Source organism: Pituophis catenifer, unplaced genomic scaffold (genome assembly GCF_029215685.1).
Source record: "Pituophis catenifer annectens isolate HBS135680 unplaced genomic scaffold, rPitCat1.0.hap2 SCAF_5, whole genome shotgun sequence".
NCBI classification, from domain to species: domain Eukaryota; kingdom Metazoa; phylum Chordata; class Lepidosauria; order Squamata; family Colubridae; genus Pituophis; species Pituophis catenifer.
In genome coordinates this window covers 30269844-30291524 of record NW_027256885.1, presented here as the reverse complement: position 1 = coordinate 30291524, position 21681 = coordinate 30269844, and the positions used below count along the sequence as shown (strand labels likewise).

General features: G+C 40.0%; 2 protein-coding genes across 2 annotated transcripts in view; both read left to right on the top strand.

The window, feature by feature from the left end:
* LOC139317617 (vomeronasal type-2 receptor 26-like) overlaps positions 1–4918 on the top strand; it is a 31273-nt gene extending 26355 nt beyond the window's left edge. Inside the window, exon 6 of the mRNA XM_070944704.1 lies at positions 4455–4918. Within this exon, the coding sequence (XP_070800805.1) occupies positions 4455–4918 (464 nt within the window). The remainder of the gene's footprint in view (positions 1–4454) is intronic.
* Positions 4919–8474: 3556 nt separating this feature from the next.
* Positions 8475–20119, top strand: LOC139317616 (vomeronasal type-2 receptor 26-like). Its single transcript, XM_070944703.1, has 6 exons — positions 8475–8563; positions 10873–11164; positions 13638–14498; positions 15206–15433; positions 19422–19548; positions 20043–20119. The coding sequence occupies exons 1-6, from the start codon at positions 8475–8477 to the stop codon at positions 20117–20119; spliced, it is 1674 nt and encodes a 557-aa protein (XP_070800804.1).
* Positions 20120–21681: the final 1562 nt, after the last annotated feature.

Here is a 21681-nt window from a genome sequence, read left to right as displayed (position 1 = left end):
AGACGCCACCTTATTTCCACAACAAAAGGAAGAATAAAAGATGTGTTTGTTTGTTTCTTGCTTGCCTTACTAGGAACAATAAAACTGATTCCAGGAGTTTTGAATTCAGGACGGGGAAAGCTCTGCCTTTCAGCAATCTTTAAAGGGAAAGACTTCCCCCCCACCCACAGGAGAAAAAAAAATAAAAATCACTCCTGATAGAAAGGAGGGGTAGCATCTCCGCCTCCATCTATAAACAAGCAAGAATTAAGACAATTCTATGCAAAATTAATTGAATCTGGATCTTGGAGTTTGAAATGGGAGGGACATGAAAGAGGAAGCCTTGAAAATTTGAAACAGGCTTTAACCAGGGCTCCTGTATTGGGTTTGTCAAATTTGGAAAAGCCATTCGGTCTCTTTGTAGACACACACACACACACACACACACACACACACAAATTGAATTGCACGAGGGGTGTTGGCTCAGAAAGTAGGAAATTGACCTTTTGAGGGAGCCCTCATTGTAAACACCCCACATCAAGTCAGAACTATCCTTCAGTGGTGGTTATCTGATTCAAGATTCTAAACAAAAATGAAACAATTTTAATGCAGCAGACAGATTTGATTTTACCTGCAGTTCTCAATTTGAATCAAGCACAGTTCTTAACCAACACCAGATCAATGGATCACCTTGGATGAGAACATTATGGTGTTGAAATAATTGGCTTACATACAAAAACAAGACCTGATTTGGAGGGACACCCCCTGGAGACAAATTGCCTCGAAATTGGTCTGCTCAAACCTTTGAATTGTATTCATTAAATTAAGCTCTATGGACAGGGAGCCTGGATAGCCCAGTGGATAAATGCATTGTAATTTAACACCAGCTGTCTGCAATTACTGTAAATTCGAATCTCACCAGGCTCAAGGTTGACTCAGCCTTCCATCCTTTCTAAGGTAGGTGAATTGAGGACCCAGTTTGTGGGGGGCAATAAGCTGACTTTATGACGGCTATTGCTTAATGCATTGTAACCCTTAGTCTCTGGACATCATTTGGCAAAATATGGGTGGAGTCATTGGGGACTTCAAGCTATTGTACATGAACTTTTAAACTAAGCTATGATTGTATTGGGATATATCCTTTAGTAACATCAATTATAAACAAATGTGGGTTGCAGCTTTTATCTGCAGTAATGCTACAGCAACAGTGGTGTCAAGAGTTTTACCTAACCTAGACAGATTATCATCATATGAACTGTTGTTTGGAGTAGTTTTCACTACAGGAAGCATATGCATTACTTCCTTGGAAACCAGAGAAAAAGTATTGAAACAATATGTGTATAACCTGTCCAGATATTTTGAAGTTTTTAGGAAACAAGGACTATTAGCCCAAACACCACCTTTGAAGTTTCCAGTCTACAAATTCCACCACAATGATTGGATGTTAATCCAAACTGGACGGAAGTTAGACCCCAAGTGAACGGGCTCAATCTCATCAAGGAAATACAGTGAAGTTGATGATCCAAAGGATCCAGCCACCAGTGGGAATAGCGTTCTTCATCATCTGGACTATTTTTGTATTTTTTTCTTTCTTAGGATTCAGTGGTTGCCTATGCTGTTTCCCAACTGAAAAGGACTACAACTGCTCAGATTCCTTTGCGCACTCGCCCAGATGTATTGGTTTTGTAATTGTGTTTTTAAGATCTTAGGAGGATGATCCTGGATCCACTGGATGAGACTGATACCAGGTGATCATCAGCCTTGCTGAATCACTCCGGAAGCTGATTCTCAATGCACGGCGGAAGATTTGTAAAGAGGACAACTGCCTTCACATTGTACATATACATATTATTAGCTTTAATATAACACTTTCTTACACATGCTAATGTTATTAGAAGTTTGGGAGTACGTTTTGTGGGTATTTGTTTTTCTAATCTTACTAGTAATTTTGTTTTACATATATAAGGAACGTTTTTGTGGTAGACCTAGGATTTTTCTTGCTACTGCTATATCCCAAACCACACGCACCACTAACTCTCTCCCTGACCCTGACGTTGTGAGCTACACACCACAGTGATTATGTTTTGCCTATGGCTTTGTACATTATTTGCTCTTGCATTCTCAAGTAACCATGTAGGGAACATTGATTCCCTAGATGACTACACTTTAGGTCAAGTTCACTCACGCCAAAAATGCATTGTATATGCACGAGGTCGTTACCTTAGACCTAAGACAACTCCACCACCTAAGGTTCCTATCTTGACATACCCAGCTGAGGGGGGAGTAGATAAGGAAAATGGGCCTCTACAACAATTACATAGAGGAGATTATATATCACAGATTTTGGAATAAAGTCAAGATCTTGTTAAACAGTATAACCCTACCCTAGGTCAGAAATGCTGGTTATGTTTATCTGCTAGCCCTACATCTTATCATGCTGTTCCTGTCAAACCACAACTCTGGGTTAGAACAAAGGCTACCAGAAATAAACTTTAAGAAGGGAAAGTGGGGTGGATGGAATCTGTCCAAGACCATTTCAACCTTCAGAATTTCCACTCTGGTTCAACTTGAAGTCCAAATTAGATTTGTGTATCCTTTTTCCACCTGGAAATACTACCTCTCGATATGTTTTTTGAAGGACCAATTCTCAGAGATAAACAGAAGGACCTCTCACTGGAAGTCCCATTGCAACCACTGGCAGGAATGTTTGTGGCAGGGACTTAGGGGTCTGGACTAATGCAAGGAACTACTGAGTGCATGCCTTTTCCATAAATCTTCTTATGTGGAAAGGACGCATATTTGTGTTTACCAACAAACTGGACAGGAACATGTAACAAATCAGGTGTGGTCAGAGAAATTGCCAAGGAATTGCAGGATAGGGCTTCCAAGATAAGTCAGAGGTTACAAGCTTCTGACATGTGGTTTTCTTGGTTGCCTGGATCCGGGTGAATTAATATGGCTGTGGCCGGCCTAGCTTTTATTCCTTGTGCAATCCCTATGCTGAAACATCTATCAATAAGAGCAGTAAAGAAGATTCAAGTTGAAAAGGAACTAGCTTTGATAGAACATTTTCTTAATCAACTTGGTTCCTACCCTATGGAAGGACTTACAGATCCTGCTGTAGATCCATATGTGGAAATGGGACCAATGGAAAGATGGAGAGAATCTTCCTAAGACTTAGAAGAATGGAAACAATCATATATAATCTTTTATATGCCTTTAATTCTTATATTTTGTTAGCATTTTTATATCATAGAATTGTTTATTGGAACTTTTTATACTCAGTAGTTATACTTATAAGTAAGTTGTGAGAGTTTATGCTTAAGACAAACTCTCAGAGGGGGGAGTATGGTGGGACAGGTAACAAATAAAATAAAATAAATAAAAACACGGGTCCAGTTAGATAGTCACTGAAGGGCCCTCTTTGTTCTTAATATTGTAAGAGAGAAATTGCTTGCAATTATATTCAGAACACAGGCAGGGATATTTCTTTGCAAGGATGCTTACTTCAAGGCCTCTCAGTTGTCACAGATAAGAACAGTCTACGTGATTTACACCTTGAGGTTAAAGCGACAGGGATGTCCACTTTGTTGTTTCAACAAAAGATAAAAGATATGCTTCAGTAATCTACAAAAAGAATTATGACTGTTTTGCAAAGAAACTCTGTAATTAGGAAATGTCAACTAAAATTGATAAATGTATATGACCATATGAATTGCTGACCTAACAGAATCCTTTGTCTAGAAGGGTATAAAACCATTGTACCTAATTCCTGTCTTTGTTCAACGCTTCATGTACAGAGCCTTGAACCTATTGCGCAATATATAAAATCTGTCTCTGATTAACCCAAAAGTTGTGTTTGTCTTATTAAATCCACAACATAACTACTACTGCGCCACCGTGGCTCATTAATAATATTAATATTGATCATATAAATTTCATGTCATATATTCAGGAGTCCTTGGATGATACTTTAAGAACCACTGGTTTAATTCATACATTTTTGATATACATATACAACAGTGTTTTGTTTTTCAGATGCAGATGAGTGTCTTCACTGTTCCGAAGATCAATTTCCAAGCGAGGCTCAAAATCATTGCATTCCAAGAGAAATAATATTCTTGTCTTACAGTGAGCCAGTGGGAATCACCTTGGTCACTGTTAGTCTCTCCTTTTCTTTCATCTCAGCTTTGGTGCTTGGAATCTTCATTAAAAAGCAGAACACCCCCATCGTCAAAGCCAACAACAGGAATCTTGCCTACATTCTTCTCATTGTTCTCCTGCTCTCATTCCTTTGCACTTTACTCTTCATTGGGCAACCTGACAAGTGAAATGTCTCTTGCGACAAGTTGCTTTTGGCATCATCTTCTCTGTAGCTCTTTCTTGCATATTGGGGAAAACGATTGTAGTGGTTCTTGCTTTCATGGCCACCAAGCCCGGTTCAAAAATGAGGCAATGGGTAGGGAAATGGCTAGCCAACACTATTGTTTTGTCTTGCTCTATGGTGCAAATTACCATTTGTATTGTGTGGCTGGCAATTTTCCCCCCATTCCCAGATTCAGACATGCACTCCATGACTGAAGAAATTGTCCTAGAATGTAATGAAGGTTCAGCTATCATGTTTTACCTTGTCCTTGGCTTTATGGGGTTCTTGGCTTCTATCAGCTTCACAGTGGCCTTTCTAGCCAGGAGATTACCAGATAGCTTTAATGAAGCCAAATTTATCACCTTCAACATGTTGGTCTTTTGCAGTGTCTGGATATCATTTGTTCCAACCTACTTGAGTACAAAGGGAAAATACATGGTAGCTGTGGAAATCTTCTCCATTTTGGCATCAGCAGCTGGATTGCTGAGCTGCATCTTTTTTCCCAAATGTTATATCATTATTATGAGACCTGATTTGAATACAAAGGGACAGTTAATAAAAAGAGACAAATGAATTGTGGCTCTGTAAATTATACATTCTTGTAAATCTGCCACTGGAACATTGAATGGCCACTAGGTAACCAGTTGTAAGGACTACATGTTGTGTGTATAGAGACAGAGACAGTGACAGGGGGAGAGAGAGAGGGAGGGGGGGAGAGAGGGGAAGTGAAAGAGAGAGAGGGAGGGAGAGAGAGAGACAGGGTGTTCTCTGGTTTCTCCACTCAATTGCAGATATTCTCTGCTTCCAGCAGTCGCTACTACCGGGTCACCCAAACTGGACAGAACCAGCTGAATCCCACCTCTGGAAATAGGGGGAATATTAGCAGATATAATTTTTATATAATAGAATATAAGTAATAATTAGATGGAAAGATTAGAGGTTGAAAGATGGTATTACTATGTATGCTTAATAATATCATTGGCATTAAAATGGAACATTGAAATATTGAAACATTAAAATGGAACATTGAAATATTGAATAATTTACTCTAAAACAAACATGTATATTAATACTAGGATTATATAAATTTGATTAATGTAACAAATATTGCTATTATTATTATTGGTTAATCTTTAGTGAGATTCACAGCCTTTGAGGCTGGTTAATAGCTCAGCAGCTCGAGTCCTAACCAAGGACCTAGGAACTGTTAAGGTATCATCGGAGGATGTAAGCTGTTCCGAGTAAGGTGGTAAGTAAGTCCACCAAATTTAGAATTTCTAAATAGCGGGGTAGCCCTTTGGGTATTGCTCCAAGGGCTCCAATTACAATCGGGACAACACACTATTATTATTATTATTATTATTATTATTATTATTATTATTATTATTATTATTATTATTATTATTATTATTATTGCTATTTGCTATTAAAATGAATGGGGGCCACACTGTTCATGTATTGATACTGATGTATATTTAAAAATAAAAATCCAATCAAACTTGAAAAAAAAATAAAAAGAAAAGTCCAGTTGCCTTTTGAAAAACCACCTTTGGGTTTCTCCCAAGAAGATACCTCCTTTATCTCAAGCAGACTTCCTCTTCTAAATCAAAGTCTGAAATCCTCTTAGAATGAATTGTCAAGGGTATAGAAACATGGAGATGCCTGGCTCAATTTAGAATAGAATAACAGAGTTGGGACCTTGGAGCAGAAGTGGGTTTCAGCAGGCTCTGACCAGTTCTGGAAAACTGGTAGCGGAAATTTTGAGTAGTTTGGAGAACCTGCAAATACCACCTCTGGCTAGCCCCAGAGTGGGGAGGGAATGGAGATTTTACAGTATCCTTCCTCTGCCACACCCACCAAGCCACGCCTACCAAGCCATGTCACGCCCAGCAAGACACACCCACAGAACCGGTAGTAAAAATTTTTGAAACCCACCACTGCCTTGGAGGTCTGTCTACCCTAATGAAACAGTTACTTCTTTTCTTAGACAAGGGAAACTTTATCTGAAGGTCTATTATGATCAAAGAAAAATATTTATATATAACATTTGCCCTCAAGCATGCTTCAGAACAGATTCTTCATACATACACAAACTCCCTAAAGGGGGAAAAAACCACACCCTAGGGAAAGGTAGAAAAGCTAAAGATATAGAACTAGAAGTGTGTCTTACACATAGAAGACAATATGATTATTAAAAGAATAACAGACTTGGAAGGGACCTTGGAGGTCTTCTAGTCCAACCCTTTGTTCAGGCAAAAAAACTGTTATCATTTCAGACAAATGGTTATCCAATATCTTCTTTAAAAATTCCAGTGTTGGAGCATTCACAACTTTTGCAGGCAAGTTGCTCCACTGATTAATTGTTCTTACTGTCAGGAAATTTCTTCTTAGTTCTATGTTGCTTCTATCCTTGATCAGTTTCCACCCATTGCTTTTTGTCCTACCCTCAGGTGCTTTGGAGAATATCTTGACTCCAGTGGTGGGTTGCCCCTGGTTCGCACCGGTTCTATAGAACCGGTAGTAAAACCGGCAGAAGGCTCCGCCCACCAACCCCAACGTCACCAAAACGCTTCTGCGCTTGCTTTACTCATGCGCGCGGCCCCGCTGCGAACCAGTAGTAAAGATAAGTAGAACCCACTCCTGCTTGACTCCCTCTTCTTTGTGGCAGCCCCCGAGAATTTCTTAGAAAGAAAAATGGTATAAAGTGTACAACTTACTGTCATGTTTCAGACCTTTGCAATGTTATGCAATTTGTATTTTTCAACAAAAGCCACAGATAGATATTTCTCTGAAAATCACCATGATATGTGACTGGTTATTAGATGGGCCACAATAGTTACCCTGGCCATGCTGGCTGCACTTATAGCTGGGCACCAGTCATTCTTGCCCTGTTTGTGGACCTCATAGTAGTTGTTGAAGATGTCTGTTCTGAGTCAGCCTTAGCTGAACCAAGAAACAGACTCCTTGTCATGAAAAATCCCTCTTTATTTAGATCCTGTGAATTACTGGCATTCACACACTGAAAAGTCCAGGCAGTAATCCTTCAAGCTCAGATGCAATCATGGTTAGGAGGATCTTTGCACAACTTCCTACTGTATGCCAGTTATGCTCATTCCTAAATGGGAGACTCTGCTCATGGTCACTGATGCTGTAGTCATTTTCCGATTAGCTAATTGTAACATGCTTTACATGTGCCCTTGAAAAATATCCAGAAACTTCAGCTGATGCAAAACATAGTGACATGGGCAGTTATGTGTATATCTAGAACAATACAAATTGCACTTTAAAAAAATAAAATGGCGGGCAAGTTGATTAGTCTGACCAGAGGAGGCTCATGTCAGTCACCAAGCCAGGAAATTATGGCCCATATCATGTCACTATGAGGACATGAGGATATAGACCAAAAACATTTGAAATGATAAAAAAGAAGCAAGCAATATTTTTACTTTGCAGAAAATATAGTGTTAAAAATATGGTTTTGGTAGATTTTAGCACTTTCTGTTCTGAAATTGATCCACATTGTAAACGTAACTTGTCTCCAATGATATTTCTTTTTTTGCTTATTTACTTGGCACAATACACGGTGCCCATCCCAAAGGATTCTGAGCAGCTTGCAGACCTTTTCCCATTAGGAAGGTTAAAAAACAAATGTTATGAAATAATTAAATTACAGATAAAATAACCCTCAAAGACTCCAACAAGATTCACGGAACATCCATTGATTTCCCCTATAATTACCTAGGGAGTCTTAGTTATGTAGCTTCTTCTCAAATCCTTGGGGATGTCCAAAAGCAACCCCAAAGAACAGGTCAAGAATGAAAAGTGTTATTAATTGTGGGGCCAGAAAGCTAGAAATGTAACGATCTGCTCTTTGAGAAAGGATATATATGGAAGCTATTCTAATTAGTGAGAGAGGTTCTTTTTTTTTGCAAGGTTTCATTGCTGCAGACAGAACTAGTTCATACTGTATGTGGTGACACAGGTATTCTGGAAGAAGATGGTATTTTTCATTGCGGTCATAACAGTATTACTGCCAGGGGTTACATGCTTTACTCCTCAGATTAATGCATGTGCTGTGGGGAAATCTCCCCTTATCCAGCACAAGTATTTTTTGTCTGGGGATTTCATAATGGCTGGGATACTTTCTCAGTTCTACATGATATCTGATCCAGTGCATTTCAGAAGGCATCCCTCTGAAGAACTGGTTGATGAGCTCATGTAAAGACTTTCTCTTCTTAACTGTAGCATATCTCAAATCAGATATTTTTTCCTAATGCAATGTCTGGACTGAATTAATTATTGGTATTACTTGCAGCACAAATTATTTCAGCTGGTTTTTTTGCCAGTTAGTTCCTTTATTCTAATATAGATTGCTATAAAAATCTCTTATGACAAATCTCACCTGGATGTTTTTTATTAAAATTCCATATTGAGCTTTTCTCATTTACTTACTCACCATGGAATGAATCATCCATGCTTGTCTATTGAATCACTGTTTGGTTTTTTGCCAATTTAATGTCATCATTTCACAATTTAATGGCTGCACTGAATATTAGGAAACTATGGTGCTATGTAGATCTTTGAATTTAGAATAGAATAGAATTCTTTATTGGCTAAGTGTGATTGGACACACAAGGAATTGTGTACATATGCTCTCAGTGTACATAAAAAGACAAGATACACTCATCAAGAATCATAAGGTACAACACTTAATGATAGTCATAGGGTACAAATAAGCAATCAGGAAACTATCAATATCAAAATAAATCGTAAGGATACAGGCAACAAAGTTACTGTCATGCAGTCATAAATGGGAGGAGATGGGTGATACAAACAATAAGAAGACTAATAGTAATAGTAATAGTAATGCAGCTTTAGTGACTACTTTGATAGTGTTGAGGGAATTATTTGTTTAGCAGAGTGATGGCGTTCGGGAAAAAACTGTTCTTGTGTCTAATCTGATTTCTAAACAGGTGCTTCAGCAAAGCATGGAGCAAAAAGGGTCTGTCTACCCTAATGAAACAGTTACTTCTTTTCCTAAGTAAGGGAGCCCTCTGAAGGTCTATTATGATCAAAGAAAAAGATTTATATACAACATTTACCCTCAAGCATGCTTCAGAACACATTCTTCATACATACACAAACTCCCAAAAGGGGGGGGGGGAACACCCTAGGGAAAGATGGAAAAGCTAAAGATACAGAACTAGAAGTGTGTCTTACAGATAGATGACAATATGATTATTAACAGAATGACAGACTTGGAGGGGACCTTGGAGGTCTTCTAGTCCAACCCTCTGTTCAGGCAAAAACAAAAACAAAAAGAACCTTTACCATTTCAGACAATTGGTTGTCCAATCTCTTCTTGAAAACCTCCAGTGATGGAGCACCCACAACTTCTGAAGAGAAATCGTTCCACTGATTAATTGTTCTCACTGTCAGGAAATTTCTCCTTAGTTCTAGGTTGCTTTTCTCCTTGATTAGTTTCCATCCATTACTTTTTGTTCTGCCTTCAAATGTTTTGGAGAATAGGTTGACCCTCTCTTCTTTGTGGCAGCCTCTTAGATATTGGAACACTATTATCGTGTCTTTCGGTTCATTAAACTAGACAAAACCAATTCCTACAACTATTCTTCATATGTTTTAGCCTCCAGTCCCCTAATCATCTTCTGTGTACTCTTTCTAGTCTCAGTATCTTGTGTGTGTGTGTGTGTGTGTGTGTGTGTGTGTGTGTGATTAATAATTAGCAATGTTCCTTTGAGCAATTCATCTGTTTCCTACTGAAAATTGTTTATAATCGTTGAAAGAATCATAACAGCCACCTTCATCCACTGAAGAATTATACTTTTATGTTTTTCCCAAGAACATTTTCCCTCTGAATTATTGTTGCAGAATATTTCAATTATTATTCAAATATTTCATTTGATTTCATATTCTTCCATTAGAATGTTATACATTTGGTGGTCGTGCAATTTACAAATTATTCATACAATTCAGTGCATCTGTAGCAACGGAAACAGTTTCTGAGCGCTAAGGTATTTACATGATTTCCTGAATTGTACTATACAATCAGGTTTTCTGTGCAGTGTTTAGCTGAATTATAAATAAAGTATAAAAAAGTAAAGGTTCCCCTCTCACATATCTGCTAGTTGTTCCCAACTCTAGTGGGTGGTGCTCATCTCCGTTTCAAAGCCAAAGAGTCAGCACTGTCTGAAGACGTCTCCGTAGTGATGTGGCCGGCATGACTCAACACCAAAGGTGCACGGAACGCTGTTACCTTCCCACCAAAGGTGGTCCCTATTTTTCTACTTGCATTTCTTACATGTTTTCAAACTGCTAGGTTGGCAGAAGCTGGGACAAATAATGGGAGCTCACTCCATTACGCAGCATTAGGGATTCAAACAGTGAACTGCCAACCTTTCGATCGACAAGCTCAGTGTCTTAGCCATTGAAGCACCGCATCTAAGTATACGTAATGTCATACTCTTTAGGAAATGAAATATGATTTAGATATATATCTCTCATTGCAGATTTTTCCTACAGAACTATCAACATATCCTGGCCTTGGTTTTTGCTGTAAAGGAGATCAATGAAAACAATCACATTTTACCCAACGTGACTCTGGGTATGCACATTTCTAACAGTTATTTCATGGCGAGATGGACCTACTTGGCTTCAATGGAGCTTCTCTCAACAAGGAGCAGATTCATCCCCAATTATAAGTGTGATGCCAAGGACTGGGCAGTATCTGTCATTATGGGACCTACCTCTCACATCTGTCCCTTCATAGCCAACATTTTGAATGTCTACAAGATGCCCCAGGTGAGATTTCTTCTTAAATAAATCTAATGGGCTGTGAGAGTAACCTTGAGAAAAGAGAAAGAAATGCAACCTAGACAATGGGGTAATAAAATAAATTTGAGCCCAAACCAGAAGTGTAATTTGAGAAAGCATTTTAGAATTGACACTTTTCCTCATTCTCTGGAATGCAAAGGCAACTGGGACAGGGGGAAACACTTCCAGGCTGGCAAAATTGATGACAACCTTTTTGGGGTAGTCCAGACCAGGAAATCCCAATCATGAATATTAATGTTAACTTTTAACGTAAGGTTATAGTTGCTTCCCACACCCTCCTCTGTTACATTTACAAACCTAGGCTTATAAAGCAACAAGAAATCATCAAGTAATTCTTTTATATTACAATTTTTTTTTTTTTTTAATTTTGATTTATATGCCGCCCTTCTCCGGAGACTCAGGGCGGCTTACAGTGCGTTAATTTGTGATTTGGAAATAAAGGGGTAATCTAAATAGAGATGAACAAAATATGTGATGGCCATATGATATGGTTATTTTTAGGTACTTTATTTGAATTACTCCTTAATTTGAATTAATACCAATTAATACCAAACCAATGAATATACCGTAATTTCTTGACTTATTTATAAATAGACAGGATAAAAAATTCCAGTACATTTTCGTCAGCACATTTTTTAACCATGTTGTAATAATAATATTAAGGAATCATGGACCTAATCAAAGTCCATTTATTATATTATTATTTGGGAATAGTTATCTTGAGTTTTATATTGCAGAATAACCTTCCTTCCTTCCTTCCTTCCTTCCTTCCTTCCTTCCTTCCTTCCTTCCTTCCTCCCTCCCTCCCTCCCTTCCTCCCTCCCTTTTTCTTCCTTCCTGCCCGCCTGCCTCCCTGCCTGCCTTCTTCTTCCCTTCCTTCTTCCCTCCCTCCCTCCCTCTCCACAAATGCTCCATAGTATTTCAAATAACAAAAAAATAGAAGAAAACTGCATAAGAGGCAAAATGTTGTATTAAGTTATCATTAATTCCTTTATACCACATCCAAACACAGCTATTTTGCTGGCTTGTGAAAAGCACATAGGCACTTAAGAAAAAGAGTAGAACTGAAAGACAAATAGCTAGTTAACTTAGTACATTGTTTATTAGATATTCTTGTTAATGATTGTTGGTATTTAGCAAACTTTATCAGAATATTATGGTCTCCTCCTCCTCCTCCTCCTCCTCCTCCTCCTCCTCCTCCTCCTCCTCCTCCTCCTCCTCCTCCTCTTCTTCTTCTTCCTCCTCCTCCTCCTCCTCCTCCTCCTCTTCTTCTTCTCCTTCTCCTCCTTCTCCTTCTCCTTCTCCTTCTCCTTCTCCTTCTCCTTCTCCTTCTCCTTCTCCTTCTCCTTCTCCTTCTCCTTCTCCTTCTCCTTCTTCTTCTTCTTCTTCTATATTTTTTGCCTGAAATTAGTGACTTAAGTCTCTCTAATGTGTAAGACACTATTTTTGCCTCTGCCAAATATTGAAAATGGGAAAAATGATCCAAAGATTTAGCATCTGAATATTTTACATCACACAATGTTTGTTGCTATGAAATTTAATATTTTATGCTCCTGTTTGAAAATGTTGAGGGAAAATATTTGATTCACAGTGTGCTTGCTGGGATTCAGACAATATAATCTGGAAAGTAAGAGGCAGATATATTACCAGAATGTGAAATAATTGAAATGAAAAGGAGGAAATTCATTCATTCATATGCTGCATAGATTCGTGCAGAGTGCCCTTTCCATTATAGCAATCTATATCCCTATTTGCATGGATATTGGTATATATCCATATCAGGATGCATAAAGATTATGACATGAGAACTAAAAAAAATACAGGAGGGGCTGTGTATATATTGAACACAAAGCAATGTTCTTGCGTTGTTTATCTTATCCCATCTCACCACAACTTCATTGTTCAATTTTTGTGCTGTTTCCTATGGATGCTCTAATTAAATCATGAGTCTCGAGCCAAGCTTTAAAAGAAATCCAATTATTTATTAGGAGCTTCATGTCAGCACATTCCCAAGTGAAGCCAGCTCTGCCCCTACATAATTTATGCTCCAATTATAACCCTGTTTCCTCCCTCCACCTAGGGTGTCTCATCAATCACATTTGCCAATGGAGCAATTTCACGGGTTGTAGAGGTCAGTCCCCTTCGGCTGCTGTAGGTAACCCTGGGCTACAGCCTTGAGAGAGATAAGTGTAGAATGTGCATCTGTCTTTGGCTGCTGTGCCATTTCGCCGGTTTCCCATCCCCCCTGGTCCATGGCAACTCAAGAGCAAGCCAGGGATGCTTTGCGAGTTGACATACAGCTCTTGAATGAAAATTCTGTACATCATTTTTTAAAAACATGATTAGAACTTGGTAATGATGGATGAATAAATAACAGATTTTTCAAAGATAATGAATATTTCAGTTTGGAAAGCCATATTCCTTTTGTTTCTCTGTTTAGCTAATATATGGATCTTCGCCTGTGATAGAGGACAAGACAAAAACTGCTTTTTTGCATCGTTTCTTCCCAAATGGTGACCAACAGATTATGGGTATTCTCCAATTGCTGTTGTACTTAAGGTGGATGTGGGTTGGACTGATTGTACAACGTAATGAAAATGGAGACAGATTCATGCAAAACTCTATGTCTTTGTTTCCCCAGAAAGGTATCTGCTTTGAGTTCATGGAACAGATGGCCAAAGAAAGATTTTCTAATAATATTGGTGGTGCATTTAAAGATTTTACTGACATGTACATTATTATCATGAATAGCACAGCCAACGTTATTATCCTATATTGTGAAAACCAGGTCACTGTGATTTTTAGAATGCTGCCCTATTTTCCAGTATTTGAAGAGATGCCGGTTAAAAGAAAAGACAAAGTTTGGATAATGCCAGGTCAGATGGAGTATACATCCCTTCCCTTTCAAAGAATGTGTGCTATTGACTTTTTCCATGGTGTTTTATCTTTTGCAATTTCTTCCAAGGAGATCTCTGGATTCAATAATTTCCTTCAGACAAGAAACCCAACTTCAGAAATGCAAGACCATTTAATGAAAGTATTTTGGGAACAGGTTTTTGAATGCTCTTTTCCTAAAGATAAGTTAGATAAAGACTCTGGGAAGCTGTGCACTGGAGAAGAGAAGCTCAAACATCTTCCTAAGTCTGTGTTTGACACCACCATGACTGGACAGAGTTACAGCATCTATAATGCTGTCTATGCTGTGGCACATGCTTTACAAGCCATGCTTTCCCCTAAGTCCAAACACAGAACAAGGGCAGAAGTTGGAAGACCAAAATTTTTCATTCAAAAAGCATGGCAGGTAATAAGAGAATGAATGAACATTTCCCATTGCTCTTTTCTCTAAGGCAGTGAGATGTACTAGTGTGGGTATGGCAAATGAGAATGCCTGAGTGATGATTTTAGGTCTCCTGTCACTCCACTTTTCTCAACCTTTCATGACTTGGAGGAATCTGTGTAATTGTGAATAGATAACAATGCTACAGCAATTCTAAGAAGGAGGAAAACATTAAGAAGAAGTTTTATCTTCTTCCCTTCCTTCCTTCCCTCCCTCCCTCCTTTTGTTCATTCATTCTTTCAGTCTTTATTTCTTTATATCTTGTAAGAGAAGATATTATTGGCAGTTTTCAGTGTATTATTATAAATATTTACTTTTACAAATTTTAATGTTTTAACCTTCCTTCCTTCCTTCCTTCCTTCCTTCCTTCCTTCCTTCCTTCCTTCCTTCCTTCCTTCCTTCCTTCCTTCCTGGGGTGAAATCCAACAGGTTCTGACAGGTTCTGGAGAACCGGTAGGGGAAATTTTGAGTAGTTTGGGGAACTGGCAAATACCATCTCTGGCTGGTCCCAGAGTGGGGTGGAAATGGAGATTTTGCAGTATCCTTCCCCTGCCATGCCCACCAAGCCACACCACACCCACCAAGCCATGACCACAGAACAAGTAGTAAAAAAATTTGAATTTCACCACTGCTTCCTTCCCTATTAATTGTCAACCTTTGCTTCTGTTTAGCTCCATCACTATTTGAGAACTATCTCATTTAATAACACTGCAGGACAGAACATCTTTTTTAATGAAAATGGGGATCTAGTGACTGGATTTGACATTATCAATTGGGTCACCTTCCCAAACAAAACCTTTATTAAAGTCAAAGTTGGAAAGATTGACCCAACAGCTTCTCCAGACAAGCTAATCACCCTTTCTGCACAGGACATCACCTGGCCCGCCACATTTAACCAGGTATTTCTTGCTCAGATTTCGAATGGTGCACATTCCTTAACTTCCCCTCTTGCTTTCAGAATTATAGATTTGAAAAGATCATGTCTTCAAATGTCAGACTGAAAATTGTACAGGTGTTTTCAAAGATTTGAGATGTAACATTTATGACTGAAATACTGTGGACTTTCAAAGGCTATAAAGACTTAAATGTCTTTATACTAAAATTAAAATAATTTATTTATATCAAATATTAGCAATACTTAATGCAACCCCGAAAGTCTTTTCCTGATGGCATTTCAAAATTGCCATGATTAAAGAAAACCACACATTTGAAAGTGCATTAAAGTAATTTAATACTAATACTAATATTAATACTAATACTAATAAGTGTATTAGTACTAATACTAATAAGTGTAATACTAATACTAATATTAATACTAATAAGTGTATTATTATGATATAATACACAAAGTTTGAACATAGCGCAGCAATTTTAATCTTACTGTATGTAGAACAGAATTCTTTATTGGCCAAGTGTGATTGGACACACAAGGAATTTGTCTTGGTGCATATGCTGTCAGTGTACATAAAAGAAAAGATATGTTCATCAAGAATCATAAGGTACAACACTTAATGATAGTCATAGGGTACAAATAAGCAATCAGGAAACAATATCAATATAAATCGTAAGGATACCGGCAACAAGGTTACAGTCATATTCATAAGTGGGAGGAGATGAGTAATGGGAACAATGAAAAGATGAGAAGATTAATAGTAGTCATTGGCATCCTTCAGTCTCAAGAGACTATGGTATCGTGCTCTGGAAAGAGGTCCTAAAACAGCACCTAGTGTGACTAAAAAAGCCAATTCGAGAGTGGCAATCCCTTCCACACTGAGGGCAGATACATTCTGTCCCCTGCCCAGCCCCCAGATTTTGCTGGTTCTGGGACTGCCTCTTTGCCTCAGCCTGTAATAGTAATGCAGACTTAGTAAATAGTTTGACAGTGTTGAGGGAATTATTTGTTTAGCAGAGTGACGGCATTCAGGAAAAAAATGTTCTTGTTTCTAGTTGTTCTGGTGTGCAGTGCTCTATACCGTCGTTTTGAGGGTAGGAGTTGAAACAGTTTATGTCCAGGATGCGAGGGGTCTGTAAATATTTTCACAGCCCTCTTTTTGACTCATGCAGTATACAGGTCCTCAATGGAAGGCAGGTTGGTAGCAATTGTTTTTTCTGCAGTTCTAATTATCCTCTGAAGTCTGTGTCTGTTTTGTTGAGTTGCAGAACCAAACCAGACAGTTATAGAGGTGCAGATGACAGACTCAATAATTCCTCTGTAGAACTGGATCAGCAGCTCCTTGGGCAGTTTGAGCTTCCTGAGTTGGCACAGAAAGAACATTCTGTATATGTATATACAGTATGTGTATATGTATTAGGAGATTTCCATAATAACGTTGGTTGATGATCTCTGGAGGGCTCAGGACAGGGGTTGCTCCTCTGTTCTGGTCCTGTTAGATCTCTCAGCGGCTTTTGATACCATCGACCATGATATCATGCTGCACCGGTTGGAAGAGTTGGGGATGGGGGGCACCGTGTTACGGTGGTTCTCCTCCTTTCTCTCCGACCGGTCGCAGTTCGTGTTGGCAGGGGGGCAGAGGTCGACCTCGAGGCCTCTTATATGTGGAGTGCCTCAGGGGTTGGTCCTCTCACCCCTCCTGTTCAACATTTATGTGAAGCCGCTGGGCAAGATCATCCGTGGCTTTGGGGTGAGATACCACCAGTACACTGATGACACCCAGCTGTACATCTCCACCCCAGGCCACCCCAACGATGCCCTTGAAGTGATGTCCCAGTGCCTGGAGGCTGTGCAGATCTGGATGGGGAGGAACAGGCTCAAGCTCAACCCTTCCAAGACTGAGTGGCTGTGGCTCCCGGCATCCCGATATAGTCAGTTGACTCCATCACTGACTATTGGGGGCGAGTCGTTGGCCCCCACAGAGAGAGCTCGCAATCTGGGAGTCCTCCTGGATACGCAGCTGTCCTTGGAGGAACATCTGACGGCTGTAACCAGGGGGACCTTTTGTCAGGTTCGCCTGATTCGCCAGTTGCGGCCCTTTCTTGATCGGGATTCCCTGTGCACAGTCACTCATGCCCTCGTCACCTCTCGCCTTGACTACTGCAACACTCTCTACATGGGGCTCCCCTTGAAGAGCACCCGGAGGCTCCAACTGATCCAGAACGCAGCAGCACGGGTAGTGACAGGAGGAGCATGGCGCTCCCATGTAACACTGCTCCTGCGTGAGCTGCACTGGCTCCCGGTGGTCTTCCGGGTGCGCTTCAAGGTGTTGGTTATCACCTTTAAAGCGCTCCATGGCATAGGGCCTAGCTATCTTCAAGACCGCCTGCTGCCACCGACGACCTCCCATCGACCCGTGCGCTCCCACAGAGAGGGCCTCCTCGGGGTGCCATCAGCCAAACAGTGCAGGCTGGTGACCCCCAGGGGGAGGGCCTTCTCTGTGGGGGCACCTACCCTCTGGAATCAATTGCCCCCAGAGATAAGGAGAATCCAAGACCTCAGTGCCTTCCGCTGTGCCCTTAAAACCTTCCTTTTCCAGCAAGCCGGGCTGGCCTAATTTTTTTTAAGTGTTTGTAATTGTTTTGTTTATCGTTTTTAATTAATGGGGCCAAATTTATATATATTTTTAATTGTATTTTAATATTTGTACTTGATGTTTTTACTTGGCTGTTCACCGCCCTGAGTCCTCAGGGAGAAGGGCGGTATACAAATTCAAAATAAAATAAAATAAAAAATAAATAAAAAAACGAGATGGTACGTTTGGAAAATCCATGGTTTATTTCCCAATAGTCCTTTGATTTTATTCAAGCTGGATTTGCAGAATATATGCAATTTGAAGTTACTTTTAATTTTAAAGGGGGAATAATTTTTACAAAAGTTGTTTACTGTTGCTGAAACATTTTGTGAAAAATGTAGTAGGAAGCAAGATGGCATCTCTTTTCCTGGGGACATTTTCTATCGTGTTAACCCTGATTCAATGAGAACACTTGACCATTACTTTCTCAAAAATTAAAAAAGGGAATTGAAATGCAGGGGTAAAAGTTCATTCCTCTCTATTTCTAAAAGTTCATTCCTCTCTATAATTTATAGAAGGCAAACAAGTTCTTCTAGATCTTGAGTTTCACCTAGCAAAAAAATGCTAATTCAGTGGTGAAATCGAAATTTTTTTTACTACCAGTTCGGTGGGCGTGGCTTGGTGGGTGTGGTGTTGCTTGATGGACGTGGCAGGGGAAGGATACTGCAAAAGCCCCATTCCCTCCCCACTCCTGGGGAAGGATACTGCAAAATCTCCATTCCCCCCCACTCTGGGGCCAGCCAGAGGTGGTATTTGCTTCTTCTCCAAACTACTCAAAATTTCCACTGCCAGTTCTCCGAACTGCTCAAAATTTCCGTTACCGGTTCTCCAGAACCTGTCAGAATCTGCTGGATTTCACCCCGTGCTAATTTCATGTCCAATTCTTCTTTTTTTACCTTTGGTTTTTATAGCTGTCGTATTCTCTACAATATTTCCATTGATTTAATATAATAAAATAATTAATATAATTGAGCCACAGTGTCACAGTGGTTAGAGTGCAGTACTGCAGGCTACTACTGCTGCCTGCCAGCTGCCTGCAATTTGGCAGTTAGAATTTCACCAGGCTCAAGGTTGACTCAGACTTCTATCCTTCTGAGGTGGGTAAAATGAGGACCCAGATTGTTGGAGGCAATATTCTGTCTCTGTAAACCACTTAGAGAGGTCTGTAAAAGCACTGTGAAGCAGTATATAAGTCTAAGTGCTATTGCTATAATTGGTCTAAAACATCAGGAGTTTTCAGGGCATCTACTTCCCATGTTCATTATTTAAAAGTAAAACCCACTCTGAAATAGAATGTTTATGAAAAAAAAAAAAACACCCTGATGACTTTCAATAAATCCTGCTTTATACATCTTAACAGGTTCCACCTCTTTCTGTGTGCAACAACAATCGCTATCCAGGATACAGAAAGATGAAAATAGAAGGGAAGCCATTTTGCTGTTATGATTGCTTTCGATGTGCAAAAGGGAAAATTTCAAACCAGATGGGTAAGAGTTGTCTTGTGCAGGACCATTCAGTCTCCTTAACTGTGATTCAAAATTCTATTTTTTTTAAAAAAACTTTCTACAACAGATTTCTAATGTGGTGGCTGAACCAAAGATATTGCTCATGAATGATGACAAATACATGTGTGACATCCCAGGATAATGTTGCAGGATCCAATCTGGGTCAGTCACTGAGTCTTCCAAGCTTTCAGACTCATACTAGAGCCCATCCTTAGGGAACTTCTCTCTCTCTCCAGATTAAAAATTGTATGGTGGATATTACCATGCTGTTCAAGGGTGGAGTCAGGTAGCTTAAGGGTTGTACCAGCCATTTAGCTAGGTTGTAGGTAGGTACTGCAGCTCCTTTGGAGCTGCAATAGGTCTGAGAAGGACCCCTATGTTCTGACCTAGGCTTCACAAAAGCACGGAGCAGATTCCTTGTCCCGACAAAACCCCTTTTTATTAAGCTAATGTGAATTCCTCTCATTCACATCCAGCAAAGTCCTGGCAAACAGTTGATATGGGTGAATTTACAATCACAGACCTTATCACTGTTGGAGAGCTGCCAGGCTGATATCTTCCAAATGCAATGCTGTACAAAAAAAGACTTGGCAAGGAGTCTCTGAGAGTCATAGACAGATCTTCACACTACTGAAATGAACTAATTGTCTCCTGCAAACTCCACTCCCCTTTCGCTCCTCTTTATTCCCTATGGGAGGGGCCATTCACCATCCACCTGTGCCTTTACTCCTGAGTCGGCCCTTGTTCCTTAGTTATTCCCTTCTCCTGGCAGCTCTGTACATGCGCACATCGGGAACAGGCTCCAGCTGTTCTGATAACTTCTGCCACACTGATATCCAACTCCAAAGGCAGTTGTCGGATGGCCCTTGCCCCATCTCTGCCTCCGATGCAGAGCACTCATCACAGCCTTCCCCAGACTCCAGGACTGGCTCATGTTCCTCCCCAACATCCTCACTGCCTGAGTCTGCCACCAGCTTCGCTGGCCGCTGGCAGGCCACAACACCCTATTTTGTGAATCTTGGGGAGCACGTAAAATCTCGCTGGGGCAGTGCCTGTTCCTCTCATTTTCCACCATTTCTTTTCAACAACAACAACAACAACAACAACAACAACAACAACAATAATAATAATAATAATAATAATAATAATGATGATAATAATAATAATTTTATTTCTATACCGCCCTTCTCCTGAAGGACTCAGGGCGGTGTACAGCCAATTTAAAAACACAAGACACAACAATGATTAAAAATTAAAATAATAAAATAGATTTGGCCGGTTTAAAACCCCAAAAATTTAAAATACCCCAATTTAAAATTATTATGTTGATAGCCCAGCCTGGCAGAACAACAGGGTCTTCAGTGCGCAGCGAAACACCCGGAGGTCGGAGATCTTACGTATTTCCGGGGGCAGTTCATTCCACAGGGCTGGGGCTCCCACAGAGAAGGCCCTCCCCCTGGGTGTCGCCAGCCGACATAACTTGGCTGATGGCACCCTGAGGAGACCCTCTCTGTGGGAGCGGACTGGTCGGTGGGAGGCTATTGGTGGCAGAAGACGGTCTCGAAGGTACCCGGGTCCTATGCCATGGAGTGCTTTAAAGGTGGTGACCAACACCTTGAATCGCACCCGGAAGACCACTGGGAGCCAGTGCAGCTCGCGCAGGAGGGGTGTCACGCAGGCACAACGAGTTGCGCCCATAACCACCCATGCGGCCGCATTCTGGACCAGTTGGAGCCTCCGAGTGCTCTTCAAGGGGAGCCCCATGTAGAGAGCATTACAATAGTCCAGCCGGGAGGTTATACAATTGCTTTGTTTAAGTTAGCTGAAATATTGTGTGACTGTCATCTTGGATGTCTTTGTTGGCCTATATGCTGAAGAATCATTGAGCAGGGTTGGAGAGAGAGAGGTTTCCTAAGGATGGATTCCAGCATGAGCCCCAAAGCTTGGAAAACTAAATCTCTGGTCCCAGTGACCAATTGGATCCTGCAATGATATTGCTGTATAAAAATTAAACATATTATATTTAATAATAAATATAACAAATTCATAATAAATATAAAACATTACATTCTATGTACTGTTTTAATAAATATGAAAGATGAATGGATATTTCAT